This window comes from Mycothermus thermophilus (assembly GCF_041956435.1).
Source record: "Mycothermus thermophilus strain CBS 625.91 unplaced genomic scaffold VTJ04scaffold_8, whole genome shotgun sequence".
Taxonomy (NCBI): Eukaryota; Fungi; Ascomycota; class Sordariomycetes; order Sordariales; family Chaetomiaceae; genus Mycothermus; species Mycothermus thermophilus.
This window is the reverse complement of record NW_027191434.1, coordinates 1,087,968-1,106,977: the sequence shown is the minus strand read 5'-3', so window position 1 is coordinate 1,106,977 and position 19,010 is coordinate 1,087,968. Positions and strand designations below refer to the sequence as shown.

At 54.4% G+C, this 19,010-nt stretch overlaps 7 protein-coding genes across 7 annotated transcripts; 4 read left to right on the top strand and 3 right to left on the bottom strand.

Moving 5' to 3' along the window:
* Window positions 1-198: 198 nt before the first annotated feature.
* Window positions 199-1,318, top strand: VTJ04DRAFT_10883 (uncharacterized protein; the record flags this gene model as incomplete). Its single annotated transcript, XM_069358670.1, has 3 exons — window positions 199-411; window positions 466-807; window positions 881-1,318. The coding sequence occupies 3 exons, from the start codon at window positions 199-201 to the stop codon at window positions 1,316-1,318; spliced, it is 993 nt and encodes a 330-aa protein (XP_069214211.1).
* A 707-nt stretch (window positions 1,319-2,025) lies between these two features.
* VTJ04DRAFT_10882 (uncharacterized protein) lies at window positions 2,026-2,543 on the top strand (the record flags this gene model as incomplete). Its single annotated transcript, XM_069358669.1, has 2 exons — window positions 2,026-2,284; window positions 2,353-2,543. The coding sequence occupies 2 exons, from the start codon at window positions 2,026-2,028 to the stop codon at window positions 2,541-2,543; spliced, it is 450 nt and encodes a 149-aa protein (XP_069214210.1).
* A 104-nt stretch (window positions 2,544-2,647) lies between these two features.
* On the bottom strand, window positions 2,648-3,307 carry VTJ04DRAFT_10881 (uncharacterized protein; the record flags this gene model as incomplete). Its single annotated transcript, XM_069358668.1, has 1 exon — window positions 2,648-3,307. The coding sequence occupies one exon, from the start codon at window positions 3,305-3,307 to the stop codon at window positions 2,648-2,650; it is 660 nt and encodes a 219-aa protein (XP_069214209.1).
* Window positions 3,308-4,609: 1,302 nt separating this feature from the next.
* VTJ04DRAFT_10880 (uncharacterized protein) lies at window positions 4,610-5,854 on the bottom strand (the record flags this gene model as incomplete). The annotated part of the gene is made up of 1 exon (XM_069358667.1): window positions 4,610-5,854. One exon carries the CDS (start codon window positions 5,852-5,854, stop codon window positions 4,610-4,612), a length of 1,245 nt encoding a protein of 414 aa, XP_069214208.1.
* Window positions 5,855-8,101: 2,247 nt separating this feature from the next.
* Window positions 8,102-8,632, top strand: VTJ04DRAFT_10879 (uncharacterized protein; the record flags this gene model as incomplete). The annotated part of the gene is made up of 3 exons (XM_069358665.1): window positions 8,102-8,246; window positions 8,336-8,445; window positions 8,564-8,632. 3 exons carry the CDS (start codon window positions 8,102-8,104, stop codon window positions 8,630-8,632), a joined length of 324 nt encoding a protein of 107 aa, XP_069214207.1.
* A 571-nt stretch (window positions 8,633-9,203) lies between these two features.
* On the bottom strand, window positions 9,204-11,160 carry VTJ04DRAFT_10878 (uncharacterized protein; the record flags this gene model as incomplete). The annotated part of the gene is made up of 8 exons (XM_069358664.1): window positions 9,204-9,374; window positions 9,444-9,573; window positions 9,634-10,363; window positions 10,439-10,478; window positions 10,560-10,642; window positions 10,708-10,836; window positions 10,906-11,015; window positions 11,078-11,160. The coding sequence occupies 8 exons, from the start codon at window positions 11,158-11,160 to the stop codon at window positions 9,204-9,206; spliced, it is 1,476 nt and encodes a 491-aa protein (XP_069214206.1).
* Window positions 11,161-12,981: 1,821 nt separating this feature from the next.
* Window positions 12,982-14,165, top strand: VTJ04DRAFT_10877 (uncharacterized protein; the record flags this gene model as incomplete). Its single annotated transcript, XM_069358663.1, has 3 exons — window positions 12,982-13,276; window positions 13,338-13,712; window positions 13,771-14,165. 3 exons carry the CDS (start codon window positions 12,982-12,984, stop codon window positions 14,163-14,165), a joined length of 1,065 nt encoding a protein of 354 aa, XP_069214205.1.
* Window positions 14,166-19,010: the final 4,845 nt, after the last annotated feature.

Below are 19,010 nucleotides of genomic sequence, written 5' to 3'. Positions count from 1 at the left end.
TTGTGTAGACGAGACGTCGCGTCTTTGTTTCATCAAGAGGCTAAGCTTTCATAGACATTACGGGGTCGGAGAAAAGAGGATATGAAGATGATGCATCCGCGCTAGCATGGAGGAATGGACACATACCATTGTCTTCCGGCAGTCGTTGCAACAACGCCTCCACAGGTTGAACATCAACTCCAACAGCAAAACCACACCATGGCCGACACCAAGCTGATCGTAATCACCGGCGCAACTGGGGCCCAAGGCGGCGGCGTTGTCAACATCATGAAGCGCACTCCCGGCTGGCGAGTCCGCGCCGTCACCCGCAACCCCGAGAGCGACGCGGCAAAGAAACTCAGCGCCGATGGCACCGTGGAGGTCGTTCGTGCTGACTATGACGATGAAACCTCCCTGCTCAATGCCTTCTCTGTAACCACGCCCTATCCACAACGACCCCCCAAGCCCTGACTAACCGCTACTCAGGGCGCAACCGCCATCTTCGCCGTCACCAACTTCTGGGAACCACTTTTCCGGCTGGGCGCCTCCCAACACGAGGCCGGCGCGATTGAGGAGCGACAGGCCATGAACATCGCGCGCGCCGCGGCCCAAATCCCCACGCTCGAGCATTATATCTGGTCGACCCAGCCGAGCGCGAAGGACGCCACGGACGGGGAGCTCGAGGTGCCGCATATGGATTGCAAAGCACGCGTCGATGCGCGGATCAAGCAGGAGCTGCCGGACCTGGCGCAGAAGACGACGTTTTTGTATGTGGGCTATTATCCGTCGAATATGGCCATTTTTCCGATGATGAGACCAAGTGAGGATGTGAGTTCACCGATCCATGACTATGCATGTGCATGCTATAGCTATCATCTCGGCCTACTAACACCCGTACCAGCCGACAACAGGCGAATACACCCAAGCCCTCGCCACCAACCCCGATGCCCTGATCCTCGTTGCCGGCGACATGTCAGTCAACCCGGGGATCTGGGTCCGCCAGATCCTTGCCGCTGGCCCGGTCGCGCACGGGAAATACACGTGCATGGCGCTCGAGAGGCTGTCCTTCCGGCAGATGATGGACAGGTGGTGCGCGGTGACCGGGCGGCGCGGGTATGTGAAGCAGGTGACGGAGGAGGAGTGGACGAAGAATTGGGGCGTCGCGGCCAGGGAGATGGCCGTGCAGTTTAGGTTTGGAGAGAGGTGCGATCCGTGGGCGAAGAGGGAGGGGGATGGGAAGGAGTTTATCACGCCGGAGGAATTGGGGATCGAGGAGAGGGAGGTGATCGGGTTTGAGCAGACAATCCGGGGGTTGGTAGAGAGGGGGTTGGTTGTTTGAGTAGGTGATTTGAGGTGGTGATCTTTGGATGAGCTGGGGTAAGCGGTGGACGGGATGGATGATGGCTGGATGTTCGTTGGATAAGTCGAAATAATTAAAATGGTGTGTTGTTTGTTGACTGAGTTGCTAGCTGCGTCCTTACTAGTGTTTCATCCCCGGACGGAGCGAACCTTCGGAGGTAGTCGGTCTTCGTCGGAGGACCGGGCCGGTCATCATCCGGACCCGACGACCCCGGCCAGTCGGCTCGGACTTGGTTAACGGATAGACCGATGGTTGCGGAGGTTGCGGATTACGGCCGCATCCAAGTGTTCTGCCTAGCGGACACCTTCGTGATGTTACCAACGGCACCGAATCAAAGCTGATACAACCTCTGGCTGGCTCAAGGAGACGCGGAGACGCGGTATCAACATACTGGAAATGTGACGATGTGCTCCATGAATCATGTCAACCAGGTAGGAGTGACACATCGAAACAGACACGGATATAGGAGTTGCTCCGTCTGCTTACGTTCAGTGTTCGGTGATCGGAAATCCGAGACGGAAGAGACATCGGCGTAGAGTAGAAACGAAGTAGTTATAAACCCAAGACTAACCTCCTCGACCAACACCTTCCAACCGTGCATCACCAACTGCTCTTCTCCCGTCCTTAGCTTCTCAAACCACGAACTGCCTGCGAATCAGTCCATTCTGCCTTGCTCTCGTCCGACAATGACCATCCTCCACTCCGCCATCAAAACCCCTCCCGCCCTCCACGCCACCATTGTGGCGTGGTACAAGGCCGCTCTTGCGCCCCTGGGCTACAAAGCCGCCGCGAGCTTCCAAAATGACCTCGTCATCGGGTTTGCCGACGCTTCCGGTGCCGTGGAGTGGTGGGTGAAGAGTACTGCCGCGGAGTCACCGAGTCATACAGAGGAAGACAAAACCGCTCCGAGAATCGTCGGGTCGCATTTTGCCTTTGCCGCGAAAGGTAGGGGTTTGCTCTGCTCCTTGTTGCTGACAGTCTGTTACTGGGCCAGTTCGCTGACAGCGCAACAGACCGAGCTGCTGTCGATGCGTTCCATGAAGCTGCCGTTGCTGCGGGAGGGAAGTCAATCGGCGCTCCTGGGGTGAGGGAATATGGACCGTCCTACTACGCTGCGTACGTGCTGGATCCGGTGGGGAATAACATCGAGGCCGTTTGTATGGGGGATCAGTGTGGCAAGGTGGGATCGGAGCTTCAGGATTAATGGAAGGACGGGCGGGCTATTGACTCATCGTCTGTGAGGTCGATCCAGCCTCGGAGCTGAGCTTCTCTCCAGCTCCGCGGCGATCAAGGGCTGTTCGTTTCCCATCAGCCCCAGTTCTCAATGTCCCAGTCCTTGTAATACATATATTCCACCTTCAACCTCGCAAACGCTTCCTCTTTGATGCGGGCGAACTGCAACCGGGGACGACGCACAGGAACTTCCGCCCAGTGGGAAACGGCCCTCGCATGCGCATCCCACGCATTCCAAAGGCTCCGCATGCTGAACACATCGAGTTCCAGCGCTGTAGGCAGCTCAAGCCGACGCTTGCCTGATGCCTTGAGCAGTCTCTTGCCAAACATCATCTTGGACACTGCCGCTTGATAAGCTTTCTCGACCTCGTCCGCGGACAAGAATTCCAGGTCGGACATCTGTAGGTTGCAGCCTCGGTAGGAACTGCCGACGATGGCAATGAAGGTCTGCGATTCGCGAGCCATGAGGGTTAGGCTCACACGCTGATGAATATTAAGAAGGGTTTCCAGGCAGTTATCGGTGTACGTAGAGTCATGGAACAGCGCCCCTGCGTCCAGCCAGTCATACAATCCTTGGACCGGCATCATGATGGTTCCGAACTTGCTGATGAAGTCGCGTTCGGGATCGCCCAGCTCGCGGCTGTGTATGCCAAAGCGCGTCCGCCATTGCCTGAGACGGTTCAGCATCACGCTAAAGGACTGGAGGGCCAATAGGCCCGAGACATCTGTATTCATTTTCTCACCAGGCTGGGGAGGGTCATAGGCGTGGTGGTCATGGTCCAGACAGTACCTCCCGGTTGGGATTCAGTCAACTGCCTCTGGCTTGATGTCCATGCCGTTCAGGAACAAGGCGTCCCGGGTGGGATCAACACCAAGCTTGTACAGGTGCTCGAAAAGGCGAACATGGCTCGTGGCCCAGCTGGAGTGTTTTGACTTCCATCTCTGGATGACCGTTTGCAGGGGGTCGCCTCGTAAGGGGTCGTGCTCAGGAAAGGGATTCTCTCGCAGAGGATGCTCTGCCAAATATCTCAGAGCTACGTGACGAGACTCAGTATTGGTGATCACAAGACGGGTTATTGAGTCGGTCTTAAGTAGATAATCGCTGTTCAGCAGAGACAGCCGCATTTGCGATTGTGATACCGGGGGCTTGAGGCACTTGACAAACAAGTGGACGACGCGTCTTGTGTGATCAACCTGCCGCACCGCCTCCTCCCAGATCTTCAGCCGGAGCTCAGTGGGGAGGTTGGGGAAGCATTCAAAGGATGTTGGAGCTGCTCTTCCAAGCTCGAGCGTGTCACTCCCAAGCATGGTTGGCGTCTCCGTGTCCATGGTTGTAGTGGAGGGTGATCTAATGCTTGCAAGCTCGTTAGTGTCATCTTCGTCAATCTTAAAGGAGAATGGGGGCTTGAGACTTTGTACAGCTCATCCTATCGTTAGGCACTTCACAATACTCATCCAAGATCCTCGAAACACAGAACATAGAGATTTGAATCGTGGCCTGGCACAACGCGTGAGATTTTAGGTCAGCGTGTAGGGCCTGATAAGCGCAGCCCCAACCCGCAGCTGCGTTGAGCCACTTGGCAGAAGGACAGGGGTTGCGACACATCATATGCTCCATACAGGTAGTAGACCCTAGAGGTGAACGACGAGGTACTTCAGTATAGGTTATGAAGTTAGCATCTACGAAGATCACTGAAGCAGCATACTACGACCAGAGAGCCTCGTATCGTCACCCTGGCCAAAGAGCCAGATCCCCACCTAACAAATATGACCAGGTTGATGGATCCCACGGAGTGAGAGTTAGGACCCCAAGGGCAGGTCGGCTGCTGATGTCAGGAGTAGGGAACAAAGGTTGCTGCTTGGAATTACAAGAAGAGGTTGACGTCTGTGACGCAGAGATACCTCACATCAACTCCATCCGAACACAGACGTTCATCAAAGCGCGCGCCTCCTCCGGACAGAGGAACGAACATGAAGAAGTGCCCGCCACCACTCCTCCCCAAGATCAACCTCCCCGGCTGCCATGCTCAGGCCATCTCACATGCCACCTCTCAAGGCAAAGATCTTTCTCCGCCTCTCCTCCTCTTCTTCTTGTCCTCGCAGCCATTGACTCCATGTCGTCTCCTCAGACTTAGTGGGAAAGACCTCCTCCGCCCTAACCCTTTCAAGCGCCTCCTGCTTGATGCGCGCGAACTGTAGCTTATGGCATTTGGGAAACACCCGTGGTTCTGGGTCGTTCCATCCATACTTCTTGAGCTTCTCTGGCCCCCAGACCAGGGGCTCGCGATGAATTGCCTCGGCGCGCAACTTCCACTCCTCCCAGACCGCTGTCATGAGAAGTACGTCGCGGTGCAGGGCACCAGATACGGCGCGCTGTTGCCCCGTCTGTGGAGGCGGCGGCTTTACCAGCGTCAAGGAGTTACACGCGTCCTCGTAGATGCGCTGCACTTCGTCGTCAGGTATAAACTCCAGGTCCTCCATCTGCAAGTTCCTGCCACGGTAAGGCGTCCCCACGATCGCGATGAAGACAGCTTCGGGGTCGCTATCATCCCCAGGTAGACGTGGCGGTGGTAAGAACCTTATGAAGTAGTTGAATGTCGGGTCCCCAAGCAGCGCCTTGCCGTCGCGATGGTCGATGAGGCCGTGCACAGGCATGATGATCGTCCGAAAGCGACTAACGAATCCGTGCTCCGGAGGTAACATCGTGCGGCCATGTATACCTACTAGCCAGGGCCGCCACAAGCGGGGGACACCAAGCGGAGGAATGGCGTCCGGCAGGAGGCACATGGATGTCTGGTCGCCCTTCGGGGATTGAGGATGCCAATCAATGCCGTTGATAAACACCGCATCGCGCGCGGGATGGACGCCGAGACCCTCGGAAAGGTATCGAAGTCTTCGACAAAAAGGCCTCCAGTCGCCGGCGAAGTCCAAGCTCATCTGCCGTTCGATGAAGGGTGGAAACGGGTCTTGAGGAGGACGTCGCGCCAGATACCGGAGAGCGACGCCGCGTGATTCGGTGTTTGTAACTAGCAGAGACGCCAACATGTCGGAGTTGCGCAGATGCTCCTCGTTGAGTAGGAGCAGGATTGGAGCACCCCTGGCTATCACGGGCGTGTGTTGCTTCACGGGAGGCAAAAACATGTTGACGACGCGCCTTCGACGGTCAACATGCTGCACGGCCTCTTCCCATATCTTGATCCGGAGCTCGGTTGGGAGTTTGGGGAAGCAAGTAAAGAATGCTGAGGCAGGCATTGGATGCCCCGGCTTCTTGCTGTCGGGCATGTTCAGAGCAGCTGCCGGATGGTGTCCGTTACCCCTGATGGTTCTGATTTGGCGGTCAAGTGTTGTTCGTTCCAGTTACAAAGGTAATGTTGACATCTGTTTGCGGTGTCATTAATCTCATCAACAGCCATTGGACCAGGCGGACTCACCCGTTGTTTCACGGTACCACACCGGGTCGAGGCTGAATCGAGGGCGCTGCAGCATATGCGCCTGGGTTTCTTCTCTCTTCACATTCAGCCCGACGCACGGAGTCGGCAAATCGCTGGATACAATAAATTCAGCCCCGCAGCCGCATCTCATCCCTTATTCCCGCGTCAAATCATGTGATGACCTGCAGCACCTTAAACCCAGCACAAACCGCAGTCCTCCCCCAACCCCTTGAAGATTCCTGCTGAGACAAAACAAACCCGTGCGGACCACGGAGTTGGGAGATGCTATGATCCCGCGCGATGCAGGGAATGGCAATCCATCTTGTTGTTTGCTCTGGTCTCGGAGAGGTAACAATCTGATTGTTGAAGACTGTTTCCACACAGGCGCAGACTTGTACATACATAGGTAGTTATGCCTCTATGATCTAGACATTATGCGCCTTGCACAACTCATTGTGAAATTGCTTGAGCCTCTTAACCAAGGCCTACGCTCGGAAATACTTATAAGGAGAGGAAACACGATATATTACTGATTGCATCGAGGTTCTACAGATGCAGTGCTCTGGATAAACCCTGTCCCGCGTGGCGAAGCCGTCCAGCGACGTCTAATCCCGATGCACAGAAATATCCATTGTTCAAACAGCCCAATCAGCTATAGTCTTTCCCGGGAAACTTCTGGATCGTTCACCATATATGCGCCGGCAATCACAGACCTTCGTGTCTAGATAATAGTCCGAAGTTGCATCCCATACCGAAAGCCTCGGACTCGCTAGCAATTGCTCTACACAGGTATAAAAGTCAGACCTGTTCAGGTGCCAAGCGGTCCAGCTACCACGGACGCATAGTATTAATCATCAACCTTTCCTACGTCGCGCAGCAATACAAGTCGTCCCTTTCATCCCAGCCCGACCGTTGAAACGGTTGATATGCTGTGTCACGCGGCATCACGATCGCCAGTGCAGGTCCGCAATCTCCTGAATAATGATATCTCCGTTCAGCTCACCGAACATCTCGGGGATCAACATAGGAGGCGGAACACATGCTACGACGGGATCAGCAGTACCTCGCAGGTTGGTGACACATAGGAATGGCACAACCACGTGCAGGCCATATCAGGATCTGCCTGATGATAGGTGGTAATCAACGAGTCCGCCTCACTCCGTCCAGCCCCTCGCGGCTGGTGATGAGAACCTTGTTGGATTGTATCAAGTTAATAATTGATCACGTTGGTTCTATCTCAGCAGCCGCTTTCAAGTCCTATCGAGATTGCAACAGTCGAGGCGAATTGCAACATCAAGTTAATAGTCACGAGAGCATTGTCTAGTTCAGATGCAGGAGGTACAGACAGTGTCCAGCATAGGTTCAACCTCTCGGGGACGGAGATTCAGGAGTGGTTCTGCAAGTTATCTCATGCTCTTCAGCTCCGTAGCTCTTCATGGCCGCCAGATCTCTGGCATAGTATTGGTCCTCAGAGTAGTCCAAGGACACAGCCCGAGCCCTTCATGTAAGGGGTAAATGACAACGGAAAACAATCCATGGTTCAGAACAGGGACACGAGCAGGTCGTCAGGGGTAATAAACAAATTACACAAAACAAGTCCCTTACCGTGCGCCACAATACACTTCTAGATTGTTGTATCCTACCTTGATATCACAGAGCTGTGACTACATGGTAGTATCTCTCATGTCAACTCCTGAGTCTGCCGCTTCAACGCAACCTCCGGTCTCAAACCCCTCACCGACATCACCATAGGTACGCATGACTGGCTTCCTGGACACCACAACTCAAGTCGGCAGTATCAAGGTAATACCGCCGACTGCAACGACGGCGAGCAACGTTACGAAGTGGTCTCGACGTCCTGCTGCCGGCAAAACAAGACCATCATCAGACCTCATCGGCCACCTCATCGGCATCGACATGTCCAGGGCGAGGAGACAAGCATAAAAGGCCCCTTCCTCCCCCTCAAACCAACTCATCCTCCCCATCCTCATCAGCAGGCACAAGCTCCAGCATCACAGCTCACTCCAGCTCAGCAGAGATCTCTCACTCACCAACACACACTCTCTCATCCCATCAACTTTCACCATCACCATCCAAAATGAAGGCCACCGCCGTTCTCGCCACTCTCGCCCTCGCCGCTTCCCCCGCCCTGGCCTATCCCAAGCACCTCGAGCCTCACGCTGCCCGGGACACCTCTCCGGTGCTGGACATCACCCCGCGGGCGGCCATCAACGAAGCTGAAGGTTCGTTCACCCACTACCATCTCTCATGATGCAGGATTGGTAATAAGGTCTTGCTAACCACACACCACCAACCCGTCACCAACAAACAGTCTTCCCCTGGCTCACCCCGGATGCCTCGTGCAAGATTCTCGACTGTGTCAGCGTCATCGGCTCGGCGGTCTGCATCATTGATGCCATTGGCGATGATGACTGGAGGGCTGTCGCCGAGTGTGCTAGCTTGAAGAAGGCAAGTTCACAAACCTACCTACCCACGCACCAACCTAGGATGTCATACCCCAGGCGGAAAATGGTCGACGAGGCTGACACCGATATCACAGATCTGCGGCTGCGCTGGATGCATCAGCGGCCTCAACCGCTTCTTGGAGAAGTGGGGCATCTGCGACTAAATGGTGAAATAGAAGCGCGCCTGTTGGGTATCACCTACCCCTACCAGTGTTGTTGATTGCCGGGATGAGCGGGTTGTTGCGTGGTCGAGGAGGGTGTACAGTTCGGCATGTATGAGGAGATGGGGGAAGTTGATGAGATGTCGATGTCAAGTTGGAGGTTACTGTCATTTCCGTGTCTCGATCGGGCTTGTGTCTCTGCAGAGGATGCTTGCTTGATAGCCGCTCGTTTAGTTAGTTGTTAACTTGATTTGATTTGGTGCGCCGCAGTTTATGAGGGCATGATTCGTGGGTTGCTATGACGATGGCCCTTGAACAAGCTCCCAACCACTCAACCACCTTACGGACTCAGTGATACGGTCTATCCAGAGAAGACATTTCGCTGGAGGAATCGTCGCTATTAATTGACTTAGGCATTATGCAAACTCCCTTAAGTCCTACCTCCACCCACGTTCAACTCCCCGTCATTACTCATTCAAAATTATAGCATGCGCCATCTCCGTGATTGCGGCTCTCCCCATTCCATAGGGGTTGGAACACTCACTGTGTGCTGGACACAACAGCTTGGAAACATTCAATCGCTCCTTTCCACAGTTGGCTTCTCGCCGTTCGAGCTGTTCTCGATATCCCGCCTTTCAATGTCACCAAATATCTCGTCGATCTCTTCCAGCGATTTGCCCTTGGTCTCGGGATAGGCGACGGCAAACACGAACGAGCAGAGAGCGTTGGTGAGGATGAAAAGAATCTAGATAATAGCGGAGGAAATTGTCAGAGGCCTCAATCACCGGGGACCATGGTTCTGGAGTTCACCTACGTAGTACTTCCAGCCCACCCGCTCCAGAGCAATGGGCGAGCACTGGGTGATGATCAAGCTGATGGAGTAGTGCACGACCTGGACCACCGCGTTGGCCTTGGCGCGGAGCTCAGTGGTGAAGACCTCGGGGCTTTGCGGTGGTTAGCAACGCTGCCTCTTCGATCAGAGGAACCGGAGGGTGACGACTCACGGGATAATCCAGGTCATCGGCCCCAGCAAAGCCGAATAGTTGGCCGACACCATAAAGATGCACGCAATAATCGCCCGCTGCGCATCCTCGTTCGTCGGGAGCCCAGGCCGAGCAGGAAATCTGGCCGCCAGGATGGTAATCACCATATACAACGCCGACAACAGTGCCGAGCTGGAGATTAGAATCGGCCTCCTCCCCACCCGATCCACAAACATCAACGACACAATGCACGCAATCGGCGCCACGCACCCATACAGCCCACTCACAAGCAGCTGCTGATCCTCATCATACCTCAGCGTCGCGTAGATCGCCGTCTGGAAGTACTGCACGAAGCTAATCCCCGATAGCATCGCTGCGGCCCAGACAAACACGCCGACAAATAATCGCCTGCGAAACGGCGGAGTGCGGAGCAGCTCGCCCCAGCCGAGCCGGCCTTGCTGCGCGGCCATCTCTTCGGCTACCTTGCGGCGGATCGTAGCGAACTCGTCGGCCACCGCGGCTTCATTGGTCGTGCCGTCCAGGTGCCAGTTGCGGAAGGCCTGCTCGGCCTCGGCGTCCCGGCCCTGGATGATCAGCCAGCGGGGGGACTCGCTCATGAAGAGCACGCCCACGCCGAGGAGAAGCGCGGGGATCGCTTGGATGGCGAACCCCAGACGCCACTGGTTGGGGTTGTGCCATTTGCCTTCGCCGACGCCGGTCCAGAGGGCGACGAAGAAGCCCCAGGCGACCACTAACGCGGGTTGGGGAGTTAGCGAGCGGTGGGCTTTGATGGCGGGAGAGAAGGGAGAAAGCTGGGGGGACGCACTCATTTGGGTGACGGCTGTGATCCTGGCGCGTTCGCGTGTCTGGAGTTGAGCTCAGTCAGTCTGCCGGTTCCGAGGCCGTGGTGTTGGAGATCAGGGGCCACGGAGGTGATGCAACCCGACCTTGGCGATCTCGGCGCCGTAGACGGGCGCCACGCCGGTGATGGTTCCGACGGCGTATCCGATGAGAAGACGGCCGATGATGACTGTGTTAATGCGGTGTTAATAGTGTTAGGAGACGAGTTTGTTGGCGTATTGGAGGAGGACTCACGCATCGCGACATGAGCAGCACCGGCCATGAGCGCGCCGCCGAGTACACCCCAAGCGCAGCCGAAAGCGATGGCCTTGCGGCGGCCGAGCCGGTCGCTGGTGATTCCGACTGAAGCACTACCGAGCCATGCTGAATGTGGTTGTTTCGTTAGAGATGGACGGCATAAACAGAGATTGAGTGTTACAGCGGATTTCAGACCTCCTGCTTGGTAGATGGAGACAATGGCGCCTCTCATCGGCGCATCGGGATAGTTGAAGTATGACTTGAACGAGGTGAGGGCGAGGCTTGGAGTGATGATACCCGAGTCACTAGACATTTGGCGTCAGTTTTGGGAACATCAGACTTCGCTGTTCCCCTCGACCATACTCACTATCCGTAGAGAAAGCCTCCAATGCCCAGGAAGATGGACGCGGCGAACGTCTTGGTCAACCATTTCTCCTTTACGGTGGCCATGACTGCGATTGGTGTCCAGGCAAGCCTGCTGTGTGGGAGTGATGAAAATACCCAGAAAACAAAAACCTCAATCAAGAAACAATATGCTGGTGTGGTTATGAGATGGCTAGCGCCCAAGCACCAACGATGCCCAGGAACCGTCACCACCTCTCACTCAAACAGCTACCAACACGACGTCCCCAAGCACTTATACACACTCGACCCCAAGTCTGCAACCCCAAAGGCCGAAGACGACCGACAAACTGCCGATACCGCACGTTCGACCGTCCAGCCGACCGGCGCCCGCTAGTGTGCGGAGAAGGCGTGCCACGGACAACTCCAAGCCGGGCGACGCACAAAGGCATAGCCCGTTGAGGAAAAGCTACACATGTTGAAGGATGATGCCGGCATCGGGAGTTGGGCATATTTAAGACACTGCGGGAGCCGTTACCCAACATCCCGGGTCGGTCCGGGAGAAGATGCATGTCAGACGTATCCTGGTCATGATTAGGTGAGATATTGCGGGGAGAATTGGGGAGGAGGAATATAACTTCAGTGAAGCAGTCGGTGGGGTACTTCTACTGTAGCATGTATTAACACCTTACTTGCCGCCGTCCACGTGGATATGTATTGAGTTGCACTGGGTTGCTTGGATGGTCTTCAACCCCAGATCTTTTTTTTTGTTGGAGCCAAGCAAGTATCTCCCGGCAGGATGGAGGTGAGATTCCCTGGTTACCGTAGTTCATAGTGGCCCCTGCAGCTGAGGAAAACCGTTTGCGGGGATGAAAAATGCGGAGTAGAGCCCTGTCCCCATCCGCTGGAGCCGTCATCCTCGATCCCTTCTAGGTAGTAGTACGACCACTATCACTCTTCACCCGCAAAGGCCAACAGCAGCCATTGCTAGTCTTTGCTCTTCCCGGTGTGAACTGTCAAATTCATGTTTGATCTTCATCGTGCCCAGCGGTCGCCTCCCGCCTTGACATGATCGTCGAAGTGTTTCCCGGAATCCCTGGCCGCGAAGCCCCTGTTTCTGGAGCCAAGATCCACGCGTCTCAGAAACATGTCACTTCACGGAACACGATGCACCCGACGCAACGGTTGGCGGTGGATATGGGCTGAGCAGTGATGTGTTTGCCGCAGGTGGTGAGAGTGAGAGTTTGAGAAAGACATCAACTTTGGACGAAGAGAGGTTGACATACACATAGAGGTATCGTGAAGGTCCAAGCCCAACCCCTGAGCGGAGTCTCATCTCTCCCATTCCTCCAACCGAGCTTGGACCTCACCTCAACACAGCAATTCCCGTATGATTTCTCTAGACTCAAGACCACGAATACAACCCAAGAATATTACTCAAGTACCGCGTTTGAGGGTCACGGCCGCCGAACGCGTGGTTCGGCTCCTCCTCGGCATGGTGGTCGATGAGACGATGGACCTAGCCTTCCATGCCGTTTCGGGCATCGCAGGGCAACCGTGCCGCGACACTAAGATCGGAAGACCGCTTGGCGTGCACCATCGCTCACGTCGCTTCTGCAGGGTCGCGCGTGGCAGGCTCCGTGCTCCCGCACCCCAGGATCGCCGAAGAAGCCCGCAAAGCTTTGTTCGGCGCCATGTCTGCCGGGGTTGCCGGGGAGCGAGCGCAATTGACATCATGGAGGAGTTGGTTCCGGAGATTGATGAGATTCTCTCTCCCGCTTCGGGGTTCTCAAACATGTCATCTTTCCTGCCCCCCCCCAGGCCAGAAACAACGAGGGCTGTCGACAACACCACCACCGAACCCATCACCAAATGAATCGCGCGCCTTGCTCACAGTAGCTCCAGACAGATCGATCGGATCGATATGAGATGAGGACCATCAGGCCACCCTTCACGCTGTCGCTGCTGCTTGCCGTGGCGGCGGCGCCTCTGACGCAAGCGGCTATACGCTGCTATTTCCCCAACGGGGAACCCAACCCCGAAGATGTGCCCTGCGATCCCAACGCGGCCGTCAGCATGTGCTGTAGCAGCCGCGACGCCTGTCTGTCTTCCGGATTGTGCTTGAACCCAGGAACGGGTCCGCATCGCGGCATCAGCTTTGTGCGAGGGTCATGTACCGACCAGACATGGCGGAGTCCCATCTGTCCGCAAAGCTGCAGGATAAGTACGCTTCACGACATCTCCACGGGACGGTAAGGAGAAAGGGAAAACTAACAACCCGACAGACCAAGACTCAGCCACCAACCCGCACGCATTCAACTTCAGCACCGGCGGCGTGCTCGTCTGGGAATGCAACAACGAAGGCTTCCGAGAACCCGCGGCCTACTGCTGCGAGTCGGCAGCCGAGAAAAACCGCTGCTGCCACACGTCAACCGCCATCTTCTCCCTCCCCGCCGCAACCCTCGGCAACGCCCTGCCCGTCCAGACATTCACGCCCACCAACACCCGCATGGGGATGACCACCACAACCACCCGCGGCATGGGCATGGGCACCACGGAATCAACAGCCACACCCACCCCTGGCACGGACCCGTCCGAGGACAACGACGACGGGGATGATGATGATGATGGTGATGATGATGGCGAGGAAACACAAACAAGTCCGTCCCCCACTCCTTCCCCTCACCTATCCAGACCCATTCGCTAACACTCCCCCAGATACTACAAACATTGATACCCCCCTCCCCACCTCCGCGCTCGACTCCCTCGACTCTCCCGGAGGCGGTGGTGGAGGCGGCATGAACGAAGGCGCCAAAATCGGTCTCGGTGTTGGCATCGGCCTGGGCTTCCTCCTCCTCGTGACAGCAGCGATTGTGGTCGGGTATTTGCGCGCCAAGAAGGCCGTGGGCGGGCAAGGAGTTGAGGCTGGTGGGTTTTACAGCGGCGGAGGAGGGCGAGGATCAGGAGGAGAGAAGCAGGAGGTAATGCCAAGTACTGCTGGGAACGAGGCGTCAGGGCAGGGGAGGGTGATGAGTCCCGCGAGTGAGGGGACGGGAGGGACGTTGAGTCCGTTGGTGGGGGAGAGTAATAATAGGGGGTGGTTTAGGAGGTGATGGCGAGGATGTGGTTCTTATTTTTTGTCTTCGAGGGAGGTTAAAAGAGGGTGGAGTTGGGAGTTTGGGGGCTCTGGTTTTCACTTTCTCTGAATCTTTGCTGGAACAGCAAAATACTGCACATATAGTCGTTTCTTTCGTGTTTTGAGGCTTGGTTTTGGGAGGAATGTTGGTGGAGAGACCAAGGAACCGTTTCTTCTATCTTGTATTATCATTGCTCGACTTTGAAGACCGTCCTCGGAGGTCTCCGTCATTGACTTCTAGGCGGAACACTTTCTTGCTTTGCACATTTCCAGCTGCCCCCCAAACCCTCACCTCCTCGTTGGTCGCGATGCAGTGCTTGGCTCTGTGCCAGTCATGCGGCTCCTGCAGTAGCTCGTCCCCCTGACACTCAGAGCTCTGCACTGCAAGCTCTCAAGGGAGCCTGCACATCAGCCTTGGGTTTCCAGCGAATGAATGCGGGATTTTGTCGATACTCTGCACCCAGAGAGCCTTGCTGGTTACATTCGGGGACATTGCATTTAGGTGAGCCTCTACCCCCCCAAACCCAACAGCCCTTTCTCACGCCTTTCGTCAACAGAACCTGGAAACCACGCAGACCTCAGGCGTTTGATCAGATTTTTAACTATCCTCGCCCTTTTCTCTTCAATCATACTAATCATACTGGCCAGTGCAAAATGGATTTAGCGATGAATGAGACGGACCCGGCTGACTCAACTAACTCGACGGTGTGCACGGAAATTGAGCCCAATCCAGATGTGAGCGGGCTGGGAGTGAGTCAGGCCTAGGCTTCCGTCGTACTAATTGTCTCCATAGCTGATTGGCAAACTATCAGATCCGACTTTCGATATACCTTTTCAGTGTCGGGGGTCGTCTCCTCCTCATCTTCGCCAGCAGGCTTTCGAAAGAACAAGCTTATGCGTTCAAGCGGTCATATCAGAAGGCTTGTATGCTCAATGCTTGGGCCTTGTTTTGCACCTCCTGTTTGCAGGTGGGACAAAACCAATTAACCTTATTCCACGCCTTTATTGTTACGCACCTAATATTCCTGGTCAGCATCCCAACCCTCCGGCCGTCGATAGTCCTGGGAAATGTCAACAATGGCTTCGGCATTTTCATATCAGGATACATCATCGTCATGTCCTCCATGCTTTCAATAATCTTCCCAAGCTATATTTATGGCTCTGAACGCCCTGTTCCACCCATATTCAAAAGGGCAGTCCCTAGTTCAGACTTCATCGGATCCGAGTACAGGCAGTTCTTCGGGAAGCAGCCAGAGTGCAATCATCTCTTCTTGATAGATCCCAAGGGCATTGGCTCGCCGCCTTCTCAACGTAATCGGATGAGCTCCTTCAGCTTGACAGAGTCGCGGCACGGTGATTGGTTCTTTGCTGCGTATCTCGCCTCAGTCTTTCGGACGGTAGTGGACCTTGACCTCACCCGGGATACAACACGCCCGTTCATCATCCATCTGCTGTGGAGGGGAAGCACGATAATAAGGGTGGCAGCACTTACTTGCCTTGTTGTATATGTGCTGTCCCCGGCCATCAGCATTGTTTATGTCGAGAGAATGGTCATCGGAAACCCTGTGAGCGAGGATGAGAGGGCGTGGACTTTTGGACAAGTCCTTGCCATGTTCCTCCTGCTTGGGCCAGCCTTGGACTTTGTAAAAGCGGTGTATTGGACTCGAAAGCAACGCGAAGGAACTGAAGAAGAGGCTGTGGAAATGCTGCCCGTCGGGCCAGCAAGTCAGCCATGACCTGTTGGCTAGGGGCCAAGGAAAAATCATCTCTAATTTTGTAATTAGAGCATACATCGATCTTTTTGCGATACCTGAGCACCTCGGGCATTCTCCCCTGACTCTCATTCCTCTGCTCCATGTGTCTACGCCTGGCAGCCCTGCAGGACGTATCTTGGTGACGGTGGCAGCGGAGGCTGGATAGGTAGATACCGCCCGTCTGCCTATCAGAGAGCCTTACCAACAAGTATGTATGTATGTACATCCATACACCCATACAAACATGCGCTAATGCATTACTGACTCAGTAGCAAGGCAACCATTTGGTGGCGCTGTGTCCAGAGCCTCGTTGGGCTGCAAGATAATATTTTTCCCCGCCGGTTTTTGACTCTCGAAGGCAACCATCCTTGTTCGGGAAAACATCAAACTAGACAGTTTTTGACAAACCTTTGTTGTCATCAGTGCTGGAAGAGGCGCCCCCCCCCCTTTTACTATTCTTTGAACGGGATTAAACTCGTTGAAATCCGGCGCTAAGAGCAATGAACGCGACTGATCCGACGATATCAAGCAACTTGACAACATGCACAGGGATAAACCCAAATCCCGATGTAAGCGGTCTGGGGGTAGGACCAAGCAATCCAATGTACACGGGGAATAAATAGGGTCAAACTAACAATGGACAGATCCGATTGTCGATATATATTCTTTGCATCTTTGGTCGTCTTCTTCCGTTCCTCGCCAGCCGAGTTCTCACCGAAGAACACTACTTTATGTTCGCAAAGTCTTATTATAAATCTTGCGCCATCATCAGCTGGGCTCTTCTCTGCACCTCCTTTTTTCAGGTGCAAAAAGGCCGATTGACACTCTTCCACGCTCTGATCGCGTCCCACTTGATTTTCCTGCTCGGGGCCCCATACCATTATACACCGGTGCCTGATGCTGATGAGGAGCTAAATATCTTTGTCCAGACCTTAAGCTGTCTCATCGTCTCTTCTACCTTTATGTTTTTATTTATGACCTTACCTTCTGGGCACCCCTCCTCTCACATTTCCTTTGACGGGTTTGGAAGTCAACCTGAGTGCAACGCTCTGTTCGTCATCATGAACCCAGGATTGGCACCTGGTCCGGACAATCGGCTAAGTTCTTTCGCCTTGAGTCCGGCCGGCCACGATTTATTCCAGGTGGCTGCCTGGATGACCTCGTTTCTGCGGATGTTCATGGATTGCATCCAGACTGATCCAAGTGTTGGACCAATCCATTCACCTCTCTGGTCTGAGACAACAAAAATGTGGTTAAAGATATTCTGGTTAACTTTGTTCGCAGTGTCCACACTCTCGTCCGTCATCAGTATTGTATACATTGAGAAAATGATTAGTGGGAATCCTGTTAGCAAGGAGGAGGACGAATGGACTTTTGGTCAGGTCCTTGCGATGTTCCTGCTATGGGGGCCAACCGTCGAGCTTGTTAAAGAAGCATGGATCAAAGCATGGTTAAAATTTAAAGCACCCGCAGCACCTCAAGCAGTAGTTGAGAATCAGGACTCAGAGACGCCGCCCCTCAACAGAGGTGAACCCTGAGTTATGGAATAAACCCCCCGGCCTCAGGGTGAAAGCGGTAGAATACACTCAAGTTCAGTTCCGAGGCTTCCGGGTCTCTAAAACTGTACAAGCTGCCCGACTCTTCACAAGTCCATAAGGTTTCTGATGTTCGAGCCTGTTTAGAACAAGACCGACTGACAATCTGACTACTTGGAATATCCCGGTGAACAGGTGGCGCTGAGTAAGGCTTGTTTGCTCGACCATTCTCCTCCATCGGGTGGCACTCAGCTTGTAAGCCTCGTAGTATCCGACGACACAAGTCCCTGAACAAGAGCTTTGACGGACAATGATTACTAGTTGCCAGGGACTCGTACAGGTCGTGTGCGGCCCTCCCTCCTGGCTGCAAGGGCGATAGGGCGGCCTACATACTTGGCCTTCCTAGCGGCGCTTTAGGTGCCCGGGTTCTCAGCACAGTCTCGATTATGCGTGGCTTATCTGATGAAGTTAACAAATAGTTGCAGCAGGCAGATGCCCTGTTTTGGATGGCTTGTGGCGGAGCCTCTCTTGGAAGACTCGAATGCCCAGTTGTCAGCCTTATGCCCAATGGCCGAAAACTTTGTTAATATCTCAAACCTGTTTCTCGTGCCACAGCATCTACTAATAGTATTGCTTTTAGCCAGATGACAAGCATAACTGAACAGATTGAAGTGACCCAAGTTTCGTCAACCCTATCATTTTGGCAACCAGTGGTTTAAAAGGCGAATTCTGTAGTATTATTAGGTCATGGACTTGACCGTGTGCCCAAGTCTTGAACCTAACCCTGATCTGAGTGGGATAGGGGTAGGTTCATAGTTAGTGCGATACATATCGTGAGGATGGAGAAATGGTTACTTACCATTACCTGTGTACAGATTCGAATCTCCGCTTATATCCTCTGTTTAGGAGGGCCATATCTCGCCATAGTTCTTGACGTCTTGCCTGGACATCACTCCCTACGGTTTGAGAGATCTTACGGAAACGCTTGTGCTGTCAACGCTCTGGCACTTCTGATCACCGATTGCTCTCAAGTGGCACGAAATAGTCTCACATTTTTCCACGCCATAATTACCATATTCCTAATGGCGATGCTCGGGGTGAATATGCCATATCGACCAAGCTACAATCATAGCCGAATTACTAAAGGAGCCATACGATTATTGTTCGCCTGCGCTGTTCTCACATCAATAACCTTTGAGGCTTACATCTGGTCTCGCCGCAACACCCTGAGTCAACCAGAGTGTAATGATGCCCTTGCTAATCGGCCTCCCGACCCTGGTGGCTCGCCGCAGCCCCTCGCTACTAGCCCTGGGTTCACCGCCATAACTTGGTTTGTTGCATTGATACAGACAGCTGGCTTCCAGGGCTTTTGCTGCTCAGAGAGCGCCCTGTGGAACAGTGCAGCAGGGCGACGGATAAGTCTCTTGGTGGCCCTATACATCTCAGGTATATGCGTCCACCGTGTTGAGACAATGACCAGCGGAAATCCTGTCAGTGAGCAGGAGAAAGAGTGGACTTTTGGCCAGGTTTTGG